This window comes from Cygnus atratus, chromosome 1 (assembly GCF_013377495.2).
Source record: "Cygnus atratus isolate AKBS03 ecotype Queensland, Australia chromosome 1, CAtr_DNAZoo_HiC_assembly, whole genome shotgun sequence".
Taxonomy (NCBI): domain Eukaryota; kingdom Metazoa; phylum Chordata; class Aves; order Anseriformes; family Anatidae; genus Cygnus; species Cygnus atratus.
The window spans coordinates 121,521,175-121,546,943 of record NC_066362.1 but is presented as its reverse complement, the minus strand read 5'-3'; the positions used below and the strand labels follow the sequence as shown (position 1 = coordinate 121,546,943).

At 35.7% G+C, this 25,769-nt stretch overlaps 1 protein-coding gene across 1 annotated transcript in view; it reads right to left on the bottom strand.

Annotated features, from left to right (window-relative positions):
• Positions 1 to 25,769, bottom strand: part of DMD (dystrophin) — a 1,075,555-nt gene that overhangs the window by 220,881 nt on the left and 828,905 nt on the right. Inside the window, 1 exon segment of the mRNA XM_035542302.2 lies at positions 22,964 to 23,153. Within this exon segment, the coding sequence (XP_035398195.1) occupies positions 22,964 to 23,153 (190 nt within the window).

The following is a 25,769-nucleotide window of genomic DNA, read 5'->3' as shown; positions in this document are numbered from 1 at the left end:
AAAGGCTTTTCAAAGTGGTAAGAAGCTCTAGAGAATGCCTAATTTCAAGGAAATTTAGAGTATTTTTCATTCTGGTCTGATGGGGACTAATACCAAATTGAATATTTATGAAACTTTTCTTTGTGAAGCAGAATTTCTGCTTTTTGGTCAAATCTTGAGGCTAAACCATATGAAATGCATATCATAGAGTCATAGAATCATTAAGGTTGGAAAAGACCTCCAAGACCATCAGGTCCAACCATCCCCCTACCACCACTGTCAGCCACTAAACCATGTCCCTAAGCACCATGTCCAACCTTTCCTTGAACACCCCCAGGGACGGTGACACCACCATTTCCCTGGGCAACATGTTCCAATAAATATCCTTTCAGGGCTTGGGGTTGAGGAGAGTTGGCTGGGTTTTATTCTGTCCCCACCCTCCAACCCTCTTGCTAGAATATTCTGAGATATAAGAAACATAGCCAACAATTTTCTTCATAGGCTAAGATTCTATACTGTCTGTTCATTCTTCAGAAACTCAGAAAATGACATTTATGCTGGAGTCATGTATCTGTAAGGCTCTACCAAAATTAATGTTGTTATCCTTAATAAAATTCTGCTTCCAACCAATCAACCGATGCCAAGACAACACCTTCTATTGGCTCCTTAGATTTCTTTCTTGATTAAAAGTGAAAAAGATACCTTAACAGAAAGGATTTTAGATGTTTTGAAACCATGTTCAGAGTTCTTTCAAATACCTACTTTGGTTCTAGACAAGATACTCATTGAAACTAAAGGCTGATTGCTAGTCTACCTGTTCCTGTTTGCTTCTCTTCTGAGCACCAAGACTGGAGCAATTACAAAAATTTCAAATGACATTTAGAGAACCCAAAAGCTTAGCTTAGCTCCACCTATGCATTTAGGTATGAAAAACAGGAGTTTTAGAAGTGTCTTTATTTTACACTCTCTATATATTTCTGTAAAATAAATACCCGGCACAAAAGCAATATGGTTTATCACTTACAAAAACAAAACAAAACAAAACAAAAAACTACAAGTTACAAACAAAACTGTTAAAGCCCCTCAAAAAGTAGGAGTGACTCGAATAGATTTAAGTAATTGAATAAATGTACAAATCAGCAGCAGTCTTGCATGACACGGAAGAGAAGCAACTGGCAAGACATATAAGGGGAATTGGTTCACATCTAAAAATTGAAACTGGCTGGCCCTTTCCAAATACCATCAGAGTCACAGAAGCATGTCAATGCCCTGACACTTGGTGCCAGCTATAAAAATTGGACAGAGCACAAACAGTGGCGGAATCCCATAACCGACTGCACAGTAAAAGACTCCTATTAGGCTGGCATTACGTTTTATTATTAATTAGAAATATCTGCAACTCCACGCCAGCTGCAGTGGTGAACAGTGTGACACAGAGTGAGAGGAGGATACTGAAACGAAGAGTACAGCAATTAATTAACAAAAGTCTTGCCTACACTGTCTCATGTGACACAGCAGAAATGAAAAAAATGTGAAAATAAACCATCAAAAAGCACATTAATGATTATTTCAGTTCTTCTTCATCTTTTTTTTTTTTTAATATGCTTTTATTATATTCCTAGTGTGAGCACATGCATAAGTATGTGCATTCATGCATGTATATGTAAGTTTGGAAAAACGTTTTCAAAACAACCAGGCAATTTTCTTTTACAAGAAAAAGGATTAATTGCCATATTCAGGATTTGATTTGGTTCAATTCTATTCTGCTGTAATACTCAAGCAGTTTCAGGTTTGAGAAAGCAGTTGTCCTTCATCTGTTCCCCTTTTACTCAGAACTCCATGCTTTAGAAATATAACTGCACTATCAAGTAAACAAATGCTAACATTCCATGCTCCAAAGTTTACCTGAAATAATTCTTTGAGTTGTGGGAAACAGGCAGTTCATATAGGCTAGAAATGTCTTATCTGAATCCCAAAACCAGAGACTTGGCTTTTGACCTCAAAACTAACTCAAGCTAACTCTTGTTTAGCATGACCAAGTGAGTCCCTATTTTCAGTAAAGCAGTAAATTTCAGTAAATGACATGTCTCTGTGGAATATATTCTCAGTGGACAAAAGAGCAGATTCCGGTTGCTGTTTAGGATAAATATAAAATTGTTTCCCACTGTGGAATTTCCCTTTGCAGGTACTTAGCAAAAAATGAAAAAAAGTCAGCTAAAGAAAATGTCAGTGCTAACTTTTCAAGTTATTCTATCTTTGCTACTTTAATATTAGTATAGTCACCAAATGAACATCAAAGTTATGTTGTAGTTCTGCAACTATGTAATTCTTTTGACTTGAGTCAAACGTCCTCTCCATGGATCAGATGGTATTTAGGTCTGTTGCTTTACTGTAAAACCAAATAAATTCCCAGCTGTGCAGATTCATAGGAGTGGGAAACAGACGACTATAATATGCTTTTCCCATAATGAGGACCACAGCAGAAGTGGAGCAGAACCACCAACCTTTCTTCCTGGAAGACCAAGACAAATATTTTCTTAATAGAAATTATGTTAAAACGAGATGAAAAACTGTAAATAGAAGGTAATAAGACATATATTTCTGTTTTATAAGTGTCATTTTGTAAGCCACTTGAACCAGCCTACGTGCTATCACAAGAGATGGTTTTTGCCTGCCCTTTTACACTGGCTGCCTCTTCACGCCAGGTTGCCAGTATTAGCAAATCAGCTGCCCTGGTTAAACTTTATGCATTCTTTCCTATGTTTCCAGCTAAATTAGCTTCCTGACAGCATGGACAGCAGCACTGACAGCTCAAAGGGAAAGAAAAGAAACACATAACTGAGGGCAAAATTGGAGAGAATGTATCTGGAAAATATTTCTTGAGAACAAAGGTAAAATGCCCGTCTCCCTAATGCTGAAAGTAAACTCATTTATACAGACTATATAGGACACATAAACCAAACAGCATGTCTCTAGGTAAAGAATATCTTCAAAATATGCCCATAGTCAGTGATTCTTTGTTTTAAGTGCTAAATAAATCAGAATTTTCAATAAGAAGCCCTTCTCTCTCTCTTTTTTTTCTCCTCTCTCTTTAAACTCAAAATGATCACTAATTTCCAAAAGTGATTTCTTTGTCTTTTGTCTCCAACAAATCACAAAAGGTACACCCGTGCTGGTTAACTATAATAAATAATTGAAGATCAAACAATTAGAGTACTTACACTAAAATCTTACTGTGTTCCTTCACTGCTGCATTAACATTAACAGTGTTTTTGTTCAGACACACGCTGTCTGTGATGAAAAGCTTAGAGTTGCTATTTTATGGCTTGCACATCAATTCCTTTTACCTAAATGTTTTTCTTCTGAGACCCTACAGCCATCACATACATATGACACGCCCTCAACATTACAACACCCAGAAAATGCACGATTTTAAGAAAAATGTATCGAAGATTTTTAAGAAAAATGTATTGAAATGGAAATAAAGTAGTGAAAATATACAGTGTTACTTCCTTTCTGAAACAGTACTGTTGCTATGGCAATTTTCAAATCTAGTATTTTCATGAGAAAGCTCTCTTTCAATAAAGAGCCTCAATTTTTATCCACTTTCGTATTTGTATGCTCAATTATATTTCAGAAACAGTGTATGAAAGGTTTAGCTCTACTTCTGTAACTTTTACGCCCTTCTCTAAGTAGATGTTTCTTAGTATTTAGTTGCATATTCTCAGTGTGTTAGTATCAAATCAAGTTCCATTTTTTTTTCTTCTCGTAGAAATCAGTTGATATTGTCTTAAAAACTTTAGAAGGTTCTATCAACTCTTCTACATGGAAATAAATATAAATGAAGCAAATAGATGTTCATTATCAACTGAAAAAAACAACAAGATGGAATCATTAACACGTTGAAATTATTTTGTCAGAATACAGCTGTCACGTATGTTAACTCACAACTGCAAATTATGTATACATTAAAACTCTCCTGTTGTGATGTTATTGCAGCTTAATAAACCAAAGCAAGCATCTTCTCATAAAGATATTCTTAAAGGTGGCTAATCATTATTTTGTTGATAATTCACTGCAATACCATTCCAAAATATCCAAAAATATCACTTTCAAAAGCTTCACTTCACTCTAATGTGAATGATAAATAATTCAATAGAAATTCTACTGTGATACAGAATTAATTAACATCTACTTGTTGTAAAGAGTTACCAGGTTTCCAATAGCCTGTGCAATAGTTATACTTCAGAGGAAGTGCCAAATCTTTATTAATTTCAATAGCATTCCTTACAGTAACGATACAAAATAACTTTTTCTTTTATTGTGAATATACTCTGTAATTCCAATGCAAACCAGCATTGATTAATCGTACCAAAAAATGTTAGTCCTGAAGTGTGGAGATTCAGAATGGGTTTGGTGAACACCATACAAAAAACAGCACTTGACAAAATGATACAAAGTGAAGACGTGTTGTCCCTTTGGGAACAGAAATTCAATTGCCTCCATCTTTTCCTTCCTTCAAAAGTGTAGCAAGCTACCACATAATTCAAAGAAGAGTTCATCAAACATCAGAAGCACCAATATCAAATCTGGTAGTGTAAACAATGGCAGTCATGAAGAGTCTGACTGCAATTATGGAACTGAGTGACAAAAATCCACGTTAGAACAACTCAGCAGGATCAAGTTCTTTAGGTAATTCCTTTACATTAAGTTCAAGAAGAAAAATACTACTTCTCACAGCTAAATTGCATTTTCTTTTCTATTAGGTCTGACAGAGTTACTCTTAACAGCCACACTTCCCAAGGGTTTGTAAAGCAGAAATGTCAGAAATGTATAGCATACACATGACTAGTACGCACACCAAGGACTACTAAAATAAACTTGTAAGAGTTCTGCTTTTCATTATCTCCAGTTTTAAATTCAGAAATGAGCATACAGGGAAATTGCTCACAGCTATCAACTTGAAGGAATATACTGGAAATCAAGAAAAATAAGAGAGAACAAAAGTAGGCAGGGTTTGTTTATACTTTCAAATGTACTGTTTTGAATCATCTATTTACTATACACTACAGTGCAATTAAAAACTAGCATTTTTGCTAGTTGGAGGATTTGGATGGAGGATTAGTTCTGGTAATGCTTTTGTGATGCTTAATCAGTCGTATTTCTATTAAACACAACTCACATTGGCAATCCTAGATAGAGCTTACTGATACAACCAAACATAGGTGTTCAAGTTAGTTCTACCTATACGCAGTATTTTGGTATGTCAAAGTGATTTTAATTGAAATGTGACTAAAAGTGGCAGCTGTTGTAACATTATTGCTATGTTAAAGACAGGTTAATAACTTTACACAAAAACTCATGCATATTTCTTCTTACAAGTCTATTCTAAGTTTAGAAAAGCATAGCTGAGGTTTTTTCAAGTCAATTTCTTTCAAACAGATACTGCTGAATATTCTGCATAAAAACATTGCCTTTCCTGTTACTAAGCAAAGATTAAATGCTACAGACAGATGTGGAAATTATTTATTTACTTATTTATTTAATTTTGCATCTCCAACCATTCCCTCCCTTTTCCTTCTTTTATCTGGCCTGAGAGTTAACTTTTATTTTTTCCATTTTCATTTACCTCTTTTATTCCTCCTTAGTTCTCTGTAGCTTTTGGAAGAGCACATAAATAATAAGGTATTAAGAACTACTCTTGCTCCGTAGCAACTTCTTCCTTTAATTTAAAGCACACTCTGGGACTTGAAAGAAATCTCCTACTCTCTGAATAAGATTTCAGAGTGTCTGAATACTAAATTACTGAAACCTTGGAAGTACAGCATCATACTGATTGAGGGAGACAGTTATGACTCAGAACTATGCCATCTTTTATCTTGATAACATCACAAAATCATAAAACAGAATATTAATATACCATATACGTCATAATAAAATCATATTTTACCATAACATGCAGATCAAAAAGTAATTATTTCCTAAAAACAAATAGCTGCAATGAAACATGAAAGACAAAATGATTCAGCATGTTCCTATTAAAATTACATTAAAATTCATTCATTGCTCTGAAAATTTTAATTTTGACAAGATTTATTCCTATCAAACAAAGTTAACTAGCTCTAAAACTTGCCCGAACTCATACATTTTGAGACAGCATGCAACTTTCTTAACAGTGAGGAGCTGTAAAAACCAAAATCTTTATATTCATCTAGCCGTAATATTAAAGTCAATGAGCTTTACATGCTTTCAGAATCAATCTTTTAAGGTAATGGCAATTCTCCATTGTTGGATTTTGACATATGCTGTAGCAGTTAATCTTCTGACATTTTATCTTATTACCTTAAACCACAAAGCACTAGCATGTTCATGGTATTTTTCTAAAAAAAAAAAGTAATCCTTTGTTAGCCATGAGAATCCATCTAAAAAAAACTTCGGAATCATGCTGAATAGCTCACATAGACCATATGCAGCCATCTCATGCAAATGTGATCTTCATTAGAAAATATTTCCTTACTGCTGGAAAAGAAGTTATGATATTGCTACTATGCTGGCTCTTCATCCTCTCATCATAACAATTTTCCTGCCATATTAATGGCAAATATATTATAATTATCTCTTTTCACCTTCAGCTGGAGCAGCACAGAACAGCCCTTAATCTAATTGCATTTCTAAATTCATAGGAAAACATTCAATCATGATAAAGACTTGTTTTACTGCAAAACCAGTAATGATTCAAACACTTAAGGGTATTGCTACCTCTGTACTTCACACATGCAGGACTGTAACATCAATATGTTATGAAATACTAAAACATCTTCTGGACAGCAAGAAGAGTTTGTATCTTCTGATTTCCTTGACTCTGTCGATTATGCCCGTCCATTACCATTAAAATAACTGCTGACATCTGGTACAACCCAGACACTAGTTCTGTGAAAAGCTCTACATCACCTCGGTAATGTTGGAAGTCTGGTTAGAGGTTACAGAACATCAATTTGTTCTGTTTCCCCTCCTCACCTGGCAGCCCGAGTCTATTCTTTAAAATGGTAATACAATTAATCACTACAAGAGCTTGGGAATTTAATGTAAAATGAATTTAAAAAATCCAATTTCAGAACTGCCAAATTCATTTAGCACGAGCAACAGCTGAGCTTAAGCCCAGAGAACCCTAGTCCCCAAAGGGGTTTTCTCAAAACCCCCTAAAGCACATATAGAGGTAAACAAAATATTGTTTCTTTGCAGAACATGAACATATCAGCATTTTGAAACAAGTCAATATTCAGATGTATAGGTTAGTGTAGGACAGAACACAAGGTAGTGTAGGGCAGAACGTTAGTGGTGTCAGAACACTACTTTTGCAAACCAGCCTCACTAGCTAACAATCATATTTGTACACACAGCACCTAAAGAGAATCTGGTCCAGATGCATTCTGGACTCAAAGGTTAGAGCTTGAAGTAGTCTAACCTTCAAAAATATAATATTTTTTCCATTGAAAGGGACATTTTTTATTTTTATGACCTTGGAGCCTCCCATATACCTAGACATTTTAATTTCTTTATGGAAAACTGTTGTTTCTATTACCTATGCTAATACAAGAACACCACAGACATTCTCATTCCTCACCTCAGATGCTAATACAGTACAATACAATACGAACAGCAAAGCAACTATATAGGAAATAAAAAGTAACATCTGCTACTCATATCACAAATATATAACAAGCATACATATCCCTACGTATGCATTGGTTTGCTTTTTACAAGACTAAGAAACAATAATATCTACACATTCAAAAAGTACTAAAGATTTGGAAATCTTTTTCTTGAAATTTTGCATAGTGCAACTACTAGGGTAAAATTTAAGAAACAGATTCAGAAGAAAAATATTACATTTACTGTTTTCATTCAAAATTGGTGTCATTAATATAGAGGAAGATAATATAGGACAGTTTTCCTCTGTACCTAAAAAGGGTGATAAAAAAGTAGTTGCTTAAATTTAGCCTCTTTTCATTAATATTCCATGCGACAAGTAGTCTCACAATAATTTTAGCAAATAATTTTTCTCTGTAGAATATGCTCAAGCAATTTATTAACAGTATTTATTATCCATAACATAAGCAGCATTGCTACTTCTGTTTAATACAGAGGCCATGTATCATTGATTTCTTTATCTTCTCCCCTCCCAACTCTTGCCCTCCCTGACACAAACAGCTTTTAAAACAAGATTTCCTAAGTGTTACACACTTTCAACCATTTATTTTCAGAAAATATGACATTGAAAACAGCCAGGCATAAACACATTATTTGGTTGTCCAGGTGTAAGTCAGATTGAATAGCAATTCTTTGGGAAAACACCTATTTCCCTTTTCTTCTTCCCTCACTTGCCAAAACACCCGAACCTAAAAAGACTGGAAATAATCTAAACCATAAACTGCTACACTGACACCTTTTATAAGACAGCAGGAATAAGTGGCATGGGAGCACTATCTTTGCAAATTCTGGAAAGTGTTCAAAGTCTCCCAACAGCACCTGTGGCACAGTGTGTTTTCTTACAATTTTCCCCTGTAGACTGGTAATTGCTACAGTCCTGTGGGAAGGCAGAGCTGAACCCAACTTTTTGAAAAACTTGTAAACACTATCTTCAAGACTAAATATCATCAACAACATTCTAGAAGAAATGATGTTTTTATCTTCTGTGCTCTATTCTTGAAGTCTACTTACAGTGGCAGCACTTCATTATAAATGGTGCCCGTGAAGATCATGGAACAGATCCTCTTTAAGGCCATGTTAAGACATGTGGAAGACAGGGAGGTGACTGGAGACAGCCAACACGGCTTCACCAAGGGCGAATAGAGCCTGACCAATCTGGTGGCTTTCTATGACAGAGTGACTACATCAGTGGATAAGGGAAAAGCAATTAATGTCACCTACTGGACTTCTGTAAGACCTTTAACACCATCCCACACAACATCCTTATCTCTAAATTGGAGAGACCTGGATTTGAAGAGTGTACTATTTGGTGGATAAGGAATTGACAGGATGGCTACATCCAGAGAGTTGCAGTCAGTGGCTCAATGTGGGGTGGAGATCATTGATGAATGGTGTCCTTCAGAGATCTGTACTGGGACCAGTACTACTTAATACCTTTATTAACTAGATAGATACTGGGATCAAGTGCACCCTCAGCAGGTTTGCAGATGACACCAAGCTGTGTAGCAGTTGATAGAAAAGAAGGAGGGGATGTCATCCAGACAGACCAGGACAGGCTTAAGAAGTGAGTCCCCTTGAACCTCATAAAGTTCAACAAGGCCAAGTGAAAGGTTGCTGCACCTGGGCTAGGGCAATCCCAAACATCCGTACGGACTTGGGGATGAATGGACTGAGAGTAGTCTTACAGAGAAGGACTTACTGGTACTAGTGGATTCAACATGAGCTGGTAACTTGCAGCCCAGAAAGCCAACCATATCCTGGGCTACATCAAAAGAGGCATGGCCTGCAAGTTGAGGGAGGTGGTTCTCCCTCTCTACTCTGCTTTTGTGAGACCCCACACATAGTATTGCATTCAGCTCTGGGGCCCCCAACACAAGAAGGATCTGTTAGAGAGGGTCCAGAGGAGGACCATAAGGATGGTCAAAGGGCTGGAGCACCTCTCCTAGAAGGACAGGCTGGGAGAGCTGTGGCTGTTCAGCCTGGAGAAGAGAAGGCTAGAGGGAGACCTTGTTGCAGTCTTTCAGCGCATAAAAGGGGCTTACAAGAAAACAGGGACTCTTTAAAGAGGGACTCTTTATCAGGGAGTGTAGTGACAGGAAAAGAGGTAATAGTTTTAAACTGAAAGAGCGTAGACTAGTTATAAGGAAAAATTCTTCACTATGAGGGTGGTGAGACAACGGGTTGTCCAGAGAAGCTATGGATGCCCTCTCCCTTTAACAAGGCCAGGTTGAATGGGGCTTTGAGCAAGCTGGTCTAGTGGGAGGTGTCCCTGCTCATGACAGCAGAGGGGCTGGATCTTTAAAGGTCCTTTCCAACTCAAAGCATTCCATGATTCTCTAAATACTATCCTAGAATTGTATCCCAGAATGCCTTCTGGAGATGGAGAGCCATATAGATATTTTGTTCTAAAATTAAATGTACAAGAAATTACAGACATGCAAATATACAATTAGCATATGTATAGTTAACAATAATATGTATAATAAAATTCCTGTGTGTTTGTGTATCTTTGGACACACCAAATGAATAAAGAACCTTAAAAGAGTTGCACTTCTTTGGTTCACATGACAGAGAATCTTATATATGCCCATTTTCTAGATGATGGTCATAAACACTTAGTATGTGGTACCTGTCTAATATATCTAACAACAGAAAAAAAATAACACTTCTACCTGTCTTGCTGGAAACAATTAAGAAACCAGAAGACAACTGAATCATCCAGAAACGCCCTGAAATTACCAGGAAAATCACAATTTCTTGGCTCATACTTCTAACTTGCAAATGACTGTTCCCAAGATACAATACCTATTTCAAAATAACGATCAGGAAACTCTGAGAGCAACTCCAAGAACAAAAAGGAAAAAAAGCGTAACAGTATCACAAAAACCATTTTGTATTGTATTTTATCGCATTTCAATTGCTTGTGTATTTTATTAGTACTTTTTTTTTTTTATTTTGATGATCTCTTACATAAAATTAACTATCCAAGGAGTCATTGGAATTACAGTTGTTAAGCATAAGGTATTTTTCTTATTTCCAATATAATAAATGTTGGTTTTAAATATTTTCTGTTCTACCATTTTATCTGTGTTGGGTAAAAAATACAACACATCAGTACTTTCAGGACCAAATCCTGCCTGTAATACTCACTGTGTATGGTATAACATCTCTTTAAATTAAATTAAGGTCTAATCAGAGAGAATAAGGTTGGAACAATCCAGGCTTAAACCTAAATCAGATGACTGCAAAGGGATAGAACCAAGATATCACCTGAAGCTGAAGGTCTCTTGTTAGAATCCCAAGCAATGAAGAAGTATATAGAAAATAACCCATACATTCTATATGAAGAACAAAATACAAAGCCAAGGCTAAAATACAACAAAAAGTTGTCATCAAGTAATGCAAAATGACAGATATTTATCAAGACTGACAATAATACCAACATCCCTCTGGTAACTTGGAGAATTTTTTATACCTTCCTCTGCAATTTATACATTCAAGGTATAAATACTTTACCATGCTTAAATTCATCTGACTTAATATGTGTAGAATATCCTGACTTCAAATTACCAGCACCTCCAGCTGATGCATACTCTGTCAAGTGAAATTTAGCAGATTTGCTTTTCATTTAATTACCATAAAGACAGACATGTGAGTGACTTTAATTCTAGCCACCTGTCTTGCACAGTCCTCTCAGAAATAAACAGATTTAACTTTCAAAGAGTCCAGCTTTTTTTTTTTTTTTTTTTTTTGGTCCTCTTTTTTGAAGTTTTGAGCTCATCTGTTTTATGTAATGTAACGGCAATAATATTGCCTCCGAGTCAGCTCTGCAATAATTCACTTTTGGTACAGTAATAATTGAGCAAACAAAGTTCTACCAGAGGCATTCTTTTCTATTATTTATTGTAATTTTTTTCATAATTTAGTGAGAAACAATTCAAAAACATTATCCTTTTATATTAAATTAATTTACAATGCTAGAAACGAGAATGAAAACAGAAAAAACACCAGCAGAAAGAGCGTGTTAATAAAGACAGATTTCTTCAAAATTTTTTATTATTGTTATTATTATTATTTTTGTTTTACTTAAACTTAACTCATACAAGAATTTTTTCTAGTTCTGTCAGGTCTAGGTTGTCTCTATTTGTTTCCAATAGCTTAGACAAAGTGAAAAAGTTATGAATCACTGCTCAAAAAACTTATTTTCCAGTCTCTTCACTAGCTTTGTTGCTCTACTCTGGACTGGACTGAAGCCTATTCACTGCATCTCTTTGATCCCAGACATTCCGCCAGTTCTTCACACGGTGAGCTGTGCACCTGTCCGAGTGATGAGCAGCCAGTTTCTCCAGAACAGGAAATACTGTGGGAGATGGTGTCAAATGCTTTACTAAAATCCAGATAAACATCCACAGTCTTTTGTTCATCTACTAAACTGGTCATTTTGTCATAGAAGGAGCTCAGGTTAGTCAGGCAGGACCTGCCCTTTACAAACCCATTCTGGCTGCTTCTGATCACTCAATTTTGTGATGGCATCCCGGATGTTCTGCTCCATAACCTTCCCTGGGACTGAGGTCAGACTGACAGACCTGTAATTCCTTGGATCCTCCTTCTTGCCCGTTACAGAATATAACATCTTTTTAAACTCCAGCAAATCTGATGAGTATATTTTATTCTAAATATCAGTATCTCTTTGGTATGGAAAATGCCAACCTCCAGGTGTTGTAAAGATCTTAGAGAAATATTAAAATAGTAACAAAATAAAAAATTAATTAACACTCTCCTCCCCCCCCAAAAAAAAAAAAAAAGAAAGAATTAAACAAAATACATTGCTTCCTCTCCCTTTACTCCATCTCACCCCCACGCCTGGTTCAGAGTCTCTGTAGTGAGCCATATACAACAGCTGTTGATGATCTGCAAAATTCCTTGAGATCAACAGGACTTGCCTCTCAAGATTAGGCTTAGCGTGAGGAATTCACAGTTGTGGAAGTGTTTGCTCTAATTTCTAAGAGCAACATGTGGCCTTTCTTCTTTCATGCCTTAACCACAGAGCTGGATTAAAATGGGTAATGGTCCTGTTTTTACCTGAGGTGGCACACAGCACTTCACCACCTGAGTGTAAAACCTATAACTTAGATGCCTAACATGAAACACAAAATAATGAAATAACAGGCTGTCATGCAATAGCTCACATTGCAGAAATAACGTTTTTTTGCAAGAACTTTCAGCCAGTGCTAACCTTCCATATTTTTCCATATAACACAATTAGAAGACAAATTGGCTAATATTGTTTTTTAAAGCCAATCAATTAGCTGGAATTTAAACATCGTTGCATCTCTTACTCTTGAGATATGGAATTACAATACTATTGTAGTTAAAAAGAAAGATGATCTGTTGAGGTTAATATGCTCTTGTGTCTGTAACTGTGCTAATGTGAGTTGGAACAGGTTTATTTTGTAGCTTTGATCTAGCAGCTTCCAACAGGGTTTCAGTTTATGGGAAGAAAAGATTTGCCACTTCACTGAAACACACTTTAATATAAACAGGACCATAAATAGGAGGACAACTGTAAGCTTTCCCAAGCAAAAGACCTTTGAAATTCAACAATGAAATTTAGTGACTCAATCTTTTGTTTTCAGCATTTAGTCCTCTAAGAAGCGTGCCTTGCTATTCTATTTTTTTTTCTGCACAGTGAAGTGGTTTCAGTATACCAGATAAACAGTCATTAAAATTTAAAATTTTGTCTAGTCCAGCAGCAAGAGGTACAAATTAAAATTGTGTTTAATATTGTAGACTATGTATGATATTTCTGGACAGGAGAAAATTTACACCTTTATTCTGCTTAGTTACTGGTTAGCTCATATATTTGCTCCCTTGGCAATGCTCACCTGAAAGTAATATCTGATTCAGATACAAGATATTAAATTTCTGACATTAAAAAGAAAATAGTCTACTGAGGGTTCAATCAATTATTTCACAACAAATTATCAGTGTAACCTGGCAGAAGATCTTTTTGACTGATACAAATTTGTCAATCAGGCTTCTGTAAGCTATATGGATTTCTAACCTGTAAAAAAAATATGCAAATTAAGAAAGGTACCAGAAAATAAAAAATGATCATCTTCTGAACTTACTATAACACTAGTTTTTTGGTGGTCATGGCCTATTTATTTATTTATTTATTGCATTATCTTTTCAACCATATAGGCAGTAGAAAAGCCATTTATTTTAAATCAAGAGTCCATATGCTTTCACTTACATACCAACACCTCTGGTGACTGTTAGTATATCATACTAAAAACAATCGAAATAACCAGCTGGTAAGAAATATGTGCCTTTCTCTGCTCTAGCAGTTCATACAGACTGCCATTCTGTTTTAGATGTCCTAATCTAGTCAACTGAACACATCTGCAAATCTTCTGAGGTAAGAATGGAGTATTAACATTCAGACTTCTACTGCTTATGGCCTCTCCCATCACTATTCTGATTCAGCAGAGTTATTCCACACAAAAGAACTCGTGCAAAACCCTTACTGTATTATTGCAGCCACTTCAATTCAACTTCAAATTGCAAAGGGCCCTGAGCTAGGGTATGTAAACCACAGATCATCCAGAAGGGTAGGTAATGTATTAAATCAGACTCTGAGAACAGTTTGGCGTAAATAACCTCCATAACATATCATAACCCTAAAAAGAATCCTCCCTGCCTCAATGACCAAAATATCTAATCAAAAAAAGTGCCAAGAGACAGTAAATGCATGGAGAGAGAAAAGAAGATTAAGACAAGTCTAAAAGTGAGTATCATGTCCTTTTTGCACACCCCAAATCAAGGAGATCTGCCCTTTGCATGTATGGGATAACAGGTAAACTTACTGCCCACTATGTTTCCCTTCTTTACCATTTCCTGAGGTCTATCTAGCCTCACCATTCGAGCACTCAGAAAAATAATTTCTCTGGGCTTAGTTACTTACTGTTATCAAAACCACTCGGCTAAAATGCTGTAGCAACAACAAATAGATTTCAGCACTCAGGTTGAGGTTCTTGTCTCCTTCTTACCCTGCTCCTTCACCTGTCCTCAGAAGCAGCAGCAGTCAACAATACAGCAGAGTCTCTCAAAAGACTGACACACAGAAATCTGACTGATTATTGAAGCCACAAAGTAGTTTCATAGCTGTGCCCATTCACCTGTCCTGACAGCTACACCAGCTGAAGCAGTGAAAACCTCTTCCTGGAACAGTGAGAAACCCAATGCTTGGAGCAGTGTATTTCATGAAGGAAATTTCCTCCATAAAGGAGCTGAAACACTTTCCTGAAGTGAAGAAATACTCAGTTTCAAGGAAATTTTCTAAGGAAAAGTAACATATGAGGAGAATTAAGAATAGGTCTCATTTTTCTCCTTTTGTTACTTCACCACATCACATTATGCAAATAAATTTCTTTGGGCCATCCTTCTGGTGCACTCAATAAACTTTTAAAGAGAAAAACATAAGTCAACTGAGCGAGCATATATTATGCTTTTTAACATATTTGACAAATGTGATTTTTCTTCTAACTTGACTACGACAACACATGTAAATGAGAAAATAAAGGACAGAAATTCTTTATTCTTTTTTATAAACACCCACTTTATATGTAAGATTTCTGACAATTGAGAGTTAATTATTTTCCCTGGCAATAAGTTTTAAGAATATTTACATCTCACTCTAGTAACTAAGTACTAAATCACTTAACAAAGGAAGCATCATCTTATGTTCTAAAAGAAAAATAACATTGATTATGATTTTGTTCTAATTTTAGGGAAGTTCAGAGAAGAACTGAAGAGTGCCAGAAGCAGAATACATACATTGCTATATCCACTCCTAGATAGATTCAGCATCAATCCATTTACTGGTTTTATACTTAAGATTATCCAAACTAAAACAGAAAATATGTCTGAAAAAAGTAGCAACATCGACATTGTTTTCTTGCTGATTTCCTGACCGCTTTGATATCCAGTTCAGATGAACAGCTGGGACACTGCCTTCCCCATTGAGAATCATCAGCTAAAACTCTCTGTGAATATATTCAGCACCATGAAGTAACTTTACTTTATACAGCTGCTCCATTTTATAGCTTTTCTTTCTGTGTAATGCCCCCCTTCCCCCACACTGAAACTGCCTGTTCCCCTTCCTCACATCCTTTTCTATACCAAAGCACATCATGATATAGAAACAACACTGAAATTGCCATTGCTGTTTGAATCAAGCAAAATCAGTCTCAAAAGATAGCAAGAATACCACTATATCAAAATTATAAGATGCTGCTTGACCACATGCTATGGTGTTAAGCAGTCTTTTTAATAAAACTTACTTCTCAGAGAAGGAGAAAGAAATCATAAAGCAGCAAACCCAATTCAGATGATAAACTGTAGCAATATAAAACTAATACAATTAAACATTTTCAGAACTGATTTGAAGAATTATTTTCAGAAAGCATTTGAAAGGGTTACCTATTTGTGCATCTTTCAGGACTTAAAGCTTCAAACAAATACACATTTATATCTGTGCACAAGGGATCTCACTGATTTCACCAATTTTATCTATTTTTATGTGATTATATATTACATATTCTTTGAACCAACAATGTCCTTATCTACAAGGCCTTCTACAGCAGCATATTAATCATAACGTAGTTGAGAGGTAAGGCATTAAGCTATACTGGCTATTTATGTCACTGGAGTATTGCATCTATCATATCTATCTATGGTTCATAGAATAAAAATAGAAGACACACCAGAAAACCTGACTGAACATAGATACAATCTTTGTCTTGTTCTTCAGAGGCACATTTGTACACACTACACATTGATACGTTGTCAGATTTACCAGAAGCTCCTTTATCATATTGTGAACTGCTCCTTTCCCATCCATCCAATTAATTCAATTACAAATAGAGGTATCAACACAAAACTTTTTTTTTTTTAAACCAAAATATGTGAATATATGGTCTTACTAGCAAACTAGGAGCTTAGTGTGAATGGACCTAATTAGAAGTATTGTAGACTGCAGGCGGTCTCAACCCAGAACTATGCTAGCATTTCCTACTCTGCTTTCCTGAAAGCATCAATCAGATAACACACTACACAAAGGTAAATCCAATTCAAAAAAGTATTAGTTCAAGCAAAAAATCATCTTTCATATCTCAGTGATGACTCCTGAGGAAATCATTATTTTAGGTGTAAGAGTAATGGATTAAGAGAAAAAGCCTTGAAGGCCAAAGGCTGTGAGGTTAGATTCTGTGCATAAGGAAAAAATACTGAATTTTAATTTATGCTACTCTGAAAAATACTTGTACTACTGTCAACATTTATGCCTAACTTTCACCTTTCAATCTCCCCATCAGTTTCTAGCAATCATAGTCACTTAAAAACATGTAATTATTTTTATTCTCTGTGGTCCCTTCTCCGTCACTTCATCTTTTTCTTTTTGCTGTCTGGTTTTCCTCACTTAGACACGTGACTCAGGAGCTCCTGGAAGTATCTTTATGAAGTTTTCTCAAGAAATAGCAGGGATTTCAGTTTCTTACTATTAAAGCATATTAATGTTTTACCATTTGTATATTTAAATAATAATAATAAAAAATTAAGTCTACAGAACAATTGACTGTATGTCCAGAGACTATATGATCAGATTATAAATCACAAAAATGGTCAAGGCAGGAAGGGATCTCTAGGGATCATCTGACCCAATCCCACTGGAGCAGGTTGCTCCAAGCATGTCCAGCTGGGTTTTGTAGATCTCCAAGAATGGAGATTCCACAATCCCTTTGGATATCATGTTTCACTATATGACTACACTCAGCATGTTTTGTTTTTCCTTATGGAATATCCCATGTTTCAGTTTGCACCCATTGCCCCTTGTCCTGTCTCCGGACACCCCTGAGAAGAGCCTAGCTCCTTCTTCCTCCCCCCACCATAAGTGCCATACCCACTAAGCATTAACTGACCATGAGGTAAGTACTAGAAAATTAATTATTATTGAATAATTATTAGTGACGTCCACTGAACTGAGCAAGAATATTACAGATACTCTTCTCTATTTTCAGATTCATCATCTAATCATACACCATCTCATACAATTAAGTGTGCTGGGCAATTATATGTAAATTATGTTTGAGATCAAGTTAGAAAATTTTATTCTCTCAAAGAACCTGTGCTGCTCAGTAACTGAGAAGAGTCAGGAATATGTATCTATCTCAGCTTCCTACTGTTGAGAAAACAGCTGTCTGGAAACCTTACAAATAGCTGAACACTTTTGAAGTATTGATAGGAATAGAAGAAACAAGAACACCTTGAGTGCAGTTCATGTACCTTGGTTTAGGTAGTGTGAGAAGATATGGGTACTGCCCATATTAAACATTCCTAGACATAACTTAAGGCACTGCATATTTTTCTTATTATTAACACCAAAACTCCTGAAGCTAAATGAAAACTACCTAGATCATACGTTAAGTGAGCATGAAGTTAGTAAAAGAAATGCTACACATTCCAAGCCAAAGTTATTAATGTAGCTTCATTTATATTATGCTGTCATACTTTTAGTCTTTATCAGTCAACATTGTAGATTATTTCAGATACATTTGGAAATCTGTGAAAACAGAACAGAAGCACTCTTTAGCTACTGTTTGAATAGGTGTCATATGCAGTATTCTTTGTCAAACTTCAGTGATAAAATATTTGAGTAAATACATCTACAGACTTAATATAAAATCACTGCATTCTTAAAATAATGGGATAAATCCACACTAATTTCAAATTTATACCCAATATTATATAAGCTGTATAAAATGTCACATATGATTATTGCTGGAAAGGCAAACCAGAGGAGTTATTAACACAGTTGAGAGTTCATATCCCTAGAAGTAAGAAAACAGAAAGTAAAATTCATTTCCCATATGTTTCTGCATCAAATCAGGCCTCACGGGGCTACACGATGTATTTAAATTAGACAATAAAAATCAGCACATAATTATGCAAGTCTTAGAAGTAACTGGTTTGGATCCTTGCAAATTCTCCAGAAAGTGTTCTAAAAGTGTGAATCACCTCAAATATTACATTGTTGTCAGTTCAGACAAATGATGTATACAAATACATGCTTATATAAACAAGCTCCGTATTTATAGTGCAACCATTTAATATAATTACATCATCAGGTAATTAGAATGTGCAATTATGTAAGTCTCACCTTCTCCCGCTGCTAATGAATGAATTTCTAAGTATCAGGGAAAGATTTATCTTTATTAGTGACATTTGATCCAATTGTTTCTGAACATGCAAAGAAAAAGAAACACCTAAAAATGTGAGAACTGAACTGAGGAGTTTATTTTTTTCATTGTCTGGTGACAGAATTCTTCATCAAAACATTGCTTTATAACTATTGCCTAGAAATAGTAGGTTAAAACGGAGTTATAACATTTCAGCACTCATAATGGCTTTTTTTCACATTATACGAGTCCATGCAACTTCAGAAAGAACAAGATAGAAACTGCAGATGTAACTCCATATATCATATTTATAAGTAACTTCTGTGAACTCCATAAACCTAAGTATTCAAACTTTATTCCAAAAGACCTGGGAGACAGTGATCTTTAATCAGAAATTACCTTTCTGTTTTACTTCCTAGGATCTAGATCCAGCCTTACACGAGAAAAAAAAAAAATCTGACTTCATGTGGAAAGCAAACTGTTAATTGGAAAAATGTAACTGTAGCTGAAAGCAGTTAAAGTCTTTCCTGTGCTAGGGCAGGGCTTGAGGAAGACACCTGCTGGGAAGCTGTTTAGATACAGATATAGGTATCTCTTTATAGACATACTTCCAAAGCCATTAGTTGGGATGCAAAAAATTCTTCCTTACATAATTCTTCTGCAATGGTCATCATGCTATTATCTCTGCTACTTTGGGCAAAGTTCTTTTTCTCCTAATTACCTATTTCTTCTCTAATATAAATGATGTTTCAGGTTTCCTGGTTCTCTTTTTGATTGAACGAGTTACCAAGTTTTTACAATGCGACTAATGATATGGACCACTGTGTTACGATTATTGCCAATATTGTCCTTCCTAACAAATCAAATTAATTTACTCATTATCACAGCTGAGCATTCTCAGATTATTCTCAGATTTTCTTTTTGTCATTCAATTTTTTATTTTTATTTTTTTTTTAATTAAAAGTTTTACATAAGAAACATAGCATATTTGACTTGGCTAACTGTAGGACAGTTCATGAACATGGATGTAGCTTTTTAGTGACAGTCAGCCTTAGTGCCAGAGACAGATCAGGGACACATTTAACTTGCTAGCATATTTGTAGCCATAGTACCTACTAATTTATTCTCCCATACTTTGTTTCCAACTTTTACTGCTATTGTCCATTCATTTTGTATGACACTCATCATCAGAAAAAAAAAATAATGGATCAGTTGCTAATGAAGAAGCTAAAGTTTATGGAAGTTTGTGTTTTCTTCTGCACATATGTCCCCCTCCACTAATGTTGAGTTTCTACAAAAGCATCATTTATCATTTGAGAACAATGCCAAGTCTCCAGAAAAAGCTGCAGTCACCACATAATGTTCATATATTGTATTACTGGGTAAACAAAAACACTACACATTTCACATCATTTACACTTTCCGGCACTTAAAGCATTTGCTGTTATTGAAGTCCCTATTCCAGTAAAAAAAAAAAAAAAAAGAAAAAAAGAAAATATGATGCTCTGATCACTAAGAACACACATTAGTGAAAAGATGCATCCTTTTAAATTAGCTGTAGTTAATCACTATGTTTCAAATAAGTGATAATTTAATGAAACGGAAGAAGATGCAGATCTTCAATGGCCACTTTACTGTAGCTCTTGAAAAATTACAAGAAAAAATTGTCTTTCCAATAATGATTTCTAAACAAAGCAGTATTCAGCAGTATTCTGTTTACTTAAACAGAACTCTCCTTATTCCAGTAGGAAAAAAAAAAAAATAGGAGCTTTCCTGCTACTTGAGAAAGGGGGTGGGGGAGGGGGAAGAGGACACCTCTTCCAGCTTTTAGAAAGATAGCAATCAGACTCCATTCAGGAGAAGGGCACTGAAAATCCACTTCTGCTTGTGAATTATAAAATTTCTTCTGGAGGCTTAAAAATGGCATAAAGAGGCTGACAGAAACAGTGATATGCAGATAGCCCATGAAGACAAGCAAGTCTGTTCACACAGAGGCATATCATCATGCAGATGCAAATAAGAAACAAATAAAAATTAAAAAAAAATCCACTATCAAAATATTTGGTTCTATAATCACCAAAAGTCCATAATTTTTGTGCTACTGCTGGACAGGTATGTGTAAATCTTTTGGAAGCAAAAGACAGCAAAACCGCTGCTTTTTTGCCTCAACATACCAATGTTTCTTTTAAAATATAAAAATATTTTTTCTTATACAGCTAAGATTAGTGAATAGAATGAGGTTTGCTCTTTGGAAATTCAATTGCAAGTATGGGTTAGTTTTTACCCTTCTTACCTAACATGATATTTAGGTACCAAAAACCTGGAAAGAAGAATTTAAAATTTAATCTCACATCTCAATTTAAGTGCATAAAAAATCTTTAGAAAAAAAAAAAAAAAGGTTTACAGTTCAAAGCAATTGTTTACATGGTGGATTTTAAAGTACTTTGTTATTTATTCATGGGGAAAAGGACTTGTCCCCATTTATTTTTCTGTTTGTCTACAGTTGTGAATGATTCTTATGTGGAAATTGAAAACAAAACAAAACAAAGATACTAGTTGGAAAGATAAGTAGGTCTGCAAAGCTCCGTTAAATTTAAGAAAGATGCTTTTGACCTAATTTTTTAAGAATCTCTATTTTGACAGATAACGCATTTTTCAATGATCACGTAAAAAAAAATCACAGACAAACCTTCTGCAAATACCTGATAATTCGATTGTTTAAATGCTAGTACCAACAAACAACCTAATCTACAGAATATTAAAAAAAATGGCCAGTATTGAAGATTAACTGTTCAGCAGAGAACTATCTTCTGCACAAATCTGCTCTCCAGGTTCACACCAACCAGCAGTCAGAAATACACGGAGACTTAAGGTGTATTAGCGTAAAATGCAATTAGTATAAAGAAATCTCACTATTAAAAATGTGGTTCAGATTTTGCTTCTATTCAATGCCACAACTATAGATTTTAGACTCCACCATAGTGGAATTTAGCAGCAGTTCAGTAATATAATCAGAACTATGGATTAATACAGTAGTGCCAAAAAAAATTAGTAGTATTATATTATATATACATATTACATACTCTACATAATCACTTACAAGTATGATTTTTCAAATGATGTTTTTCATAAATAAAGAATAGAGCCTTCAGTGACAGGAATTTCCAGTTTTGAATTCAATGTCAACATAAAAATCATCTACTGTCAAGGAGTTCTGTATGAAAGGGCCCTGCCTTCCAACTAGCCAGCCAACCTCATATTTAAGACATCTAAGAACTCATGCAGACATACACACATTCCTCTCAATAATAATGAGGATGGCACAAGGAAAGTATAACAACATATTTTAATAGCACCATCTCAACTGGTTATTCTTTCTTCTCCGGATTCTCCAGAACATCAAATGCAAACAACATTCTCTCTCTCTCTCTTTTTCTTTTTAAAGATTTTTAGAGGAATCAACTGCCTGAAAACTGTCCAGCCATTTGCTATGATTTTTTTAATCATTATTTCTTTTTATTATTGTCAACAAGCTCTGTTGCAATAATCAGCCAAACACCAGATTAACATTTTTCACATATTTGAAAGTAATGAAGGAAAACTAATTCAGTTAAGCTACAGAGAGTAAACCAGACACAATTTATACAACCTCTCTAAATATCAGAACTGAATAATAAACACTCATCCCTGTCAAGTGCTCAATTCTAGACTGTAACATGGCAGAGTAATTCATTTTTATGTGATAAAAAACAACAACAACAAAAACTAAAAGCCCATTTCAGCAAAGTTTCCTTTCTGTTCATTTTTGAAGCAAGACCCCATTTCAGATGTAATATATGCTGAAAAATGTCAGACGGAATCACAGTGTAACTCACCTTAGATATCTACAACAATTGCCACAAAAACACTTAAGGGTTAGTAGTAGAATCAGTTCTTTTCCAAAACAATTTCAGTTTTGTGGAGTAGCTACATACTGGGGGGGGAGAAATACCACTTTGGATAACTGACATGCCTCTGAACAGAAGCACTTGACTTACTTGCCACTGTTTCATGAGCTCCCGAACTGTTTTGGCATCCTCTAGTATCTTTTCTTTGTGTGTTGCATCCTGCAGGACATTAGCAGTTGTTTCAGCTTCTGTAAGCCATGCAAGGAACTTTTCAAGATCCAGGTAGAATACTTGCAACATCAGTAGGGCTGATTCCAATGCAGCTTCACGCTCACTAACCCTGTGCAAGTACAGAGAGTCAAATGCAGCACTCACAGGAATAAAACAAATCTCAATAGTTAAATCACAATATAACAAAGACACTCCATGTATTTTTCACATACCAATCAAGGTAAGAATTTGCAGATAGGTTAGCTACAATGATACAACTTGCATTGTATGTTTGGCAGGTGGGGTTCTTTTTTAAATTAAAAAAAGAGTCTTTCCTCCTGAGAAGAGAAACTAAAAATCAAGGAAACAAATCAATAGCTGCTTAATTGTTTGAAAGAACTATACCTGAAAAATACACAATAAAAAAAATCAGAAATAATTCCCTACTGTTTTTATCAAAGATTGTTTACTTATTTGTCATTAAGAGTACTGTGGGAAAATCTGTTTATTTTTAGAAAGCACAAAATAGGTCCTGGACCCTAATTAGCATTATAAATTTAATTGTTAGTTTTGATGACTTGAAGACTGCTGAAATTGCACTGAAAATGAGCTACTGTTTTTTCATTTAAAAAAAAAATCATAGAATGGTTTAGGTTGGAAGGGACCTTAAAGATCATCTAGTTCCAACCCCCCAAATATGAATGAGATATAAATTACAAGTTCTCTATCAGTTACGTGATAAAAGACAGTTTTTAAGTACAAAGACTATATTACTGTATTATCCTTGGGGAAGAGCTAAATCATAAATTGGGAAAGAACCTTAAAGGCCCAAGCAATCCTGGTGCTGAAAAAAAAACAACTTGAAGTGTATTTGTGTTGTATCAGCATTCATGTGCAGTGTAGGTGTTCTATATGTACTCACCAAATTTTTACATGAAACTTGAGCTAAATATAGATTTAGAGAAGCGAACAGGTAAGTATGACATAGCGTTCACTACCACAATCAAGGCTACTTAGCTGTTGTACTACATGCAGTAATTGTTCAGTACTATGAATGATTAAATTTTGAAGCTCAGAAAATACCTAGTAAAAATACCTAGTGAAATACCTAGTAAAGTTATCTAATAATTTACATTAGTTCAAGTGGAATGAATGCGATCTGATACACACCAAACTTTTTACTCTACAAACATATGGTGATCTGGCTATCTGCACATATAATCATAGAATCATATAATGGTTTGACTTGGAAGGGACCTTAAAGATCATCTAATCATCATCTACTTAGATGATCTAAAGATCATCTAATTCCAACTCCCCTGCCATGAGCAGGGACATCTTCCACCAAAACAGGTTGCTCAAAGCCCATCCAACCTAGCCTGAAAGACTCCCAGGAATGGGGCAACCACAACTTCTCCCTCATCCTGCTGGCCACACTTCTTTGATGCAGCCCAGGATACGGTTGGCTTTCTGGGCTGCAAGCGCACAGTGTCAGCTCATGTTGAGCTTCTCATCAGCCAACACTCCAGGTCCTTCTCTCCTGCTCTCAATCTGTTTTCTGCCCAGCCTGTATTTGTGCTTGGGATTGCGCCATGCCAGATGCAGGACCTCGTACTTGGTCTTGTTGAACCTCATGAGGTTCACATGGGCCCACCTCTCAAGCCTGTCCAAGTTCCAAGTCCCTCTGGACGACATCCCCTCCCTCCAGTGTGTCAGTCTTACCACACAGCTCGGTGTCATCCGCAGACTTGCTGAGGGTTCACTCAATCCCACTGCAGATGCCAACAACAAAGATGCTAAACAATGCCAGTCCCAATACTGACCCCCAATGAACACCACTCATTACTGATCTCCACTTGGACATTGAACCGTTGACTGCAACTCTTTGAGTACAACAATCCAGCCAATTCTTTACCCGCTGAGCGGTCCATTCATCAAATCCATGTCTCTCCATTTTCGAGACAAAGATATCATGTGGGACAGCAGTGTCAAATGCCTTGCACAAGTCCAGGTAGATAATGTCAGTTGCTCTTCCCCTAATTACCAATGCTGTAACCCTGTTGTAGAAAGCCACCAGATTTGTGCCCTAAGTGAAGCCATGTTGGCTGTCACCAATCATTTCCTTATTTTCCACATGCCTTAGCATAGTTTCCAGGAGGAAACCTCCATGATCTTGCCTGGCACAAAGGTGAGACTGACTGGCCTCTATTCTTCCCTGGGTCTCCCTTTTTCCCCTTTTTAAAAATGGGGGTTATGTTTCTCCTCTTCCAGGCAGGGGGAAATTCACCGGATTGACATCACTTCTCAAACATTATGGTTAGTGGCTTAGCAACTACATCTGCCAGTTCCCTCAGGACCCATGGATTTGTGCACCTCTAGGTTCCTTAGCTGGTCTCAAACCTGATCTCCTACAGTGGGTGGTTCATCATCCTCCCAGTCCCTGCTTTTGCCTTCTGGGGCTTGGGCTATGTGGCTAGATAGATTTACTGTGTGGTTTTATAGTTAGACAGAGACTAAGATACTAGAGTTTATCAGATATAAAATTTCTAATTTATCATAATTAAATAATGGTAATTGATCATAACTTTATCAGATGAGGCCAAGAAATTTCTAAGTACTAATCTGTGTTTCAAATCCTGTTTGCTGTCCTAAGAGGTTGTACCCCCTGAGAAGTAATGAAATCATCCTAAAGCCTAATGTATTAGCTGATGTAAGAAAATAAACAAACAAAAGACAAAATTTACCA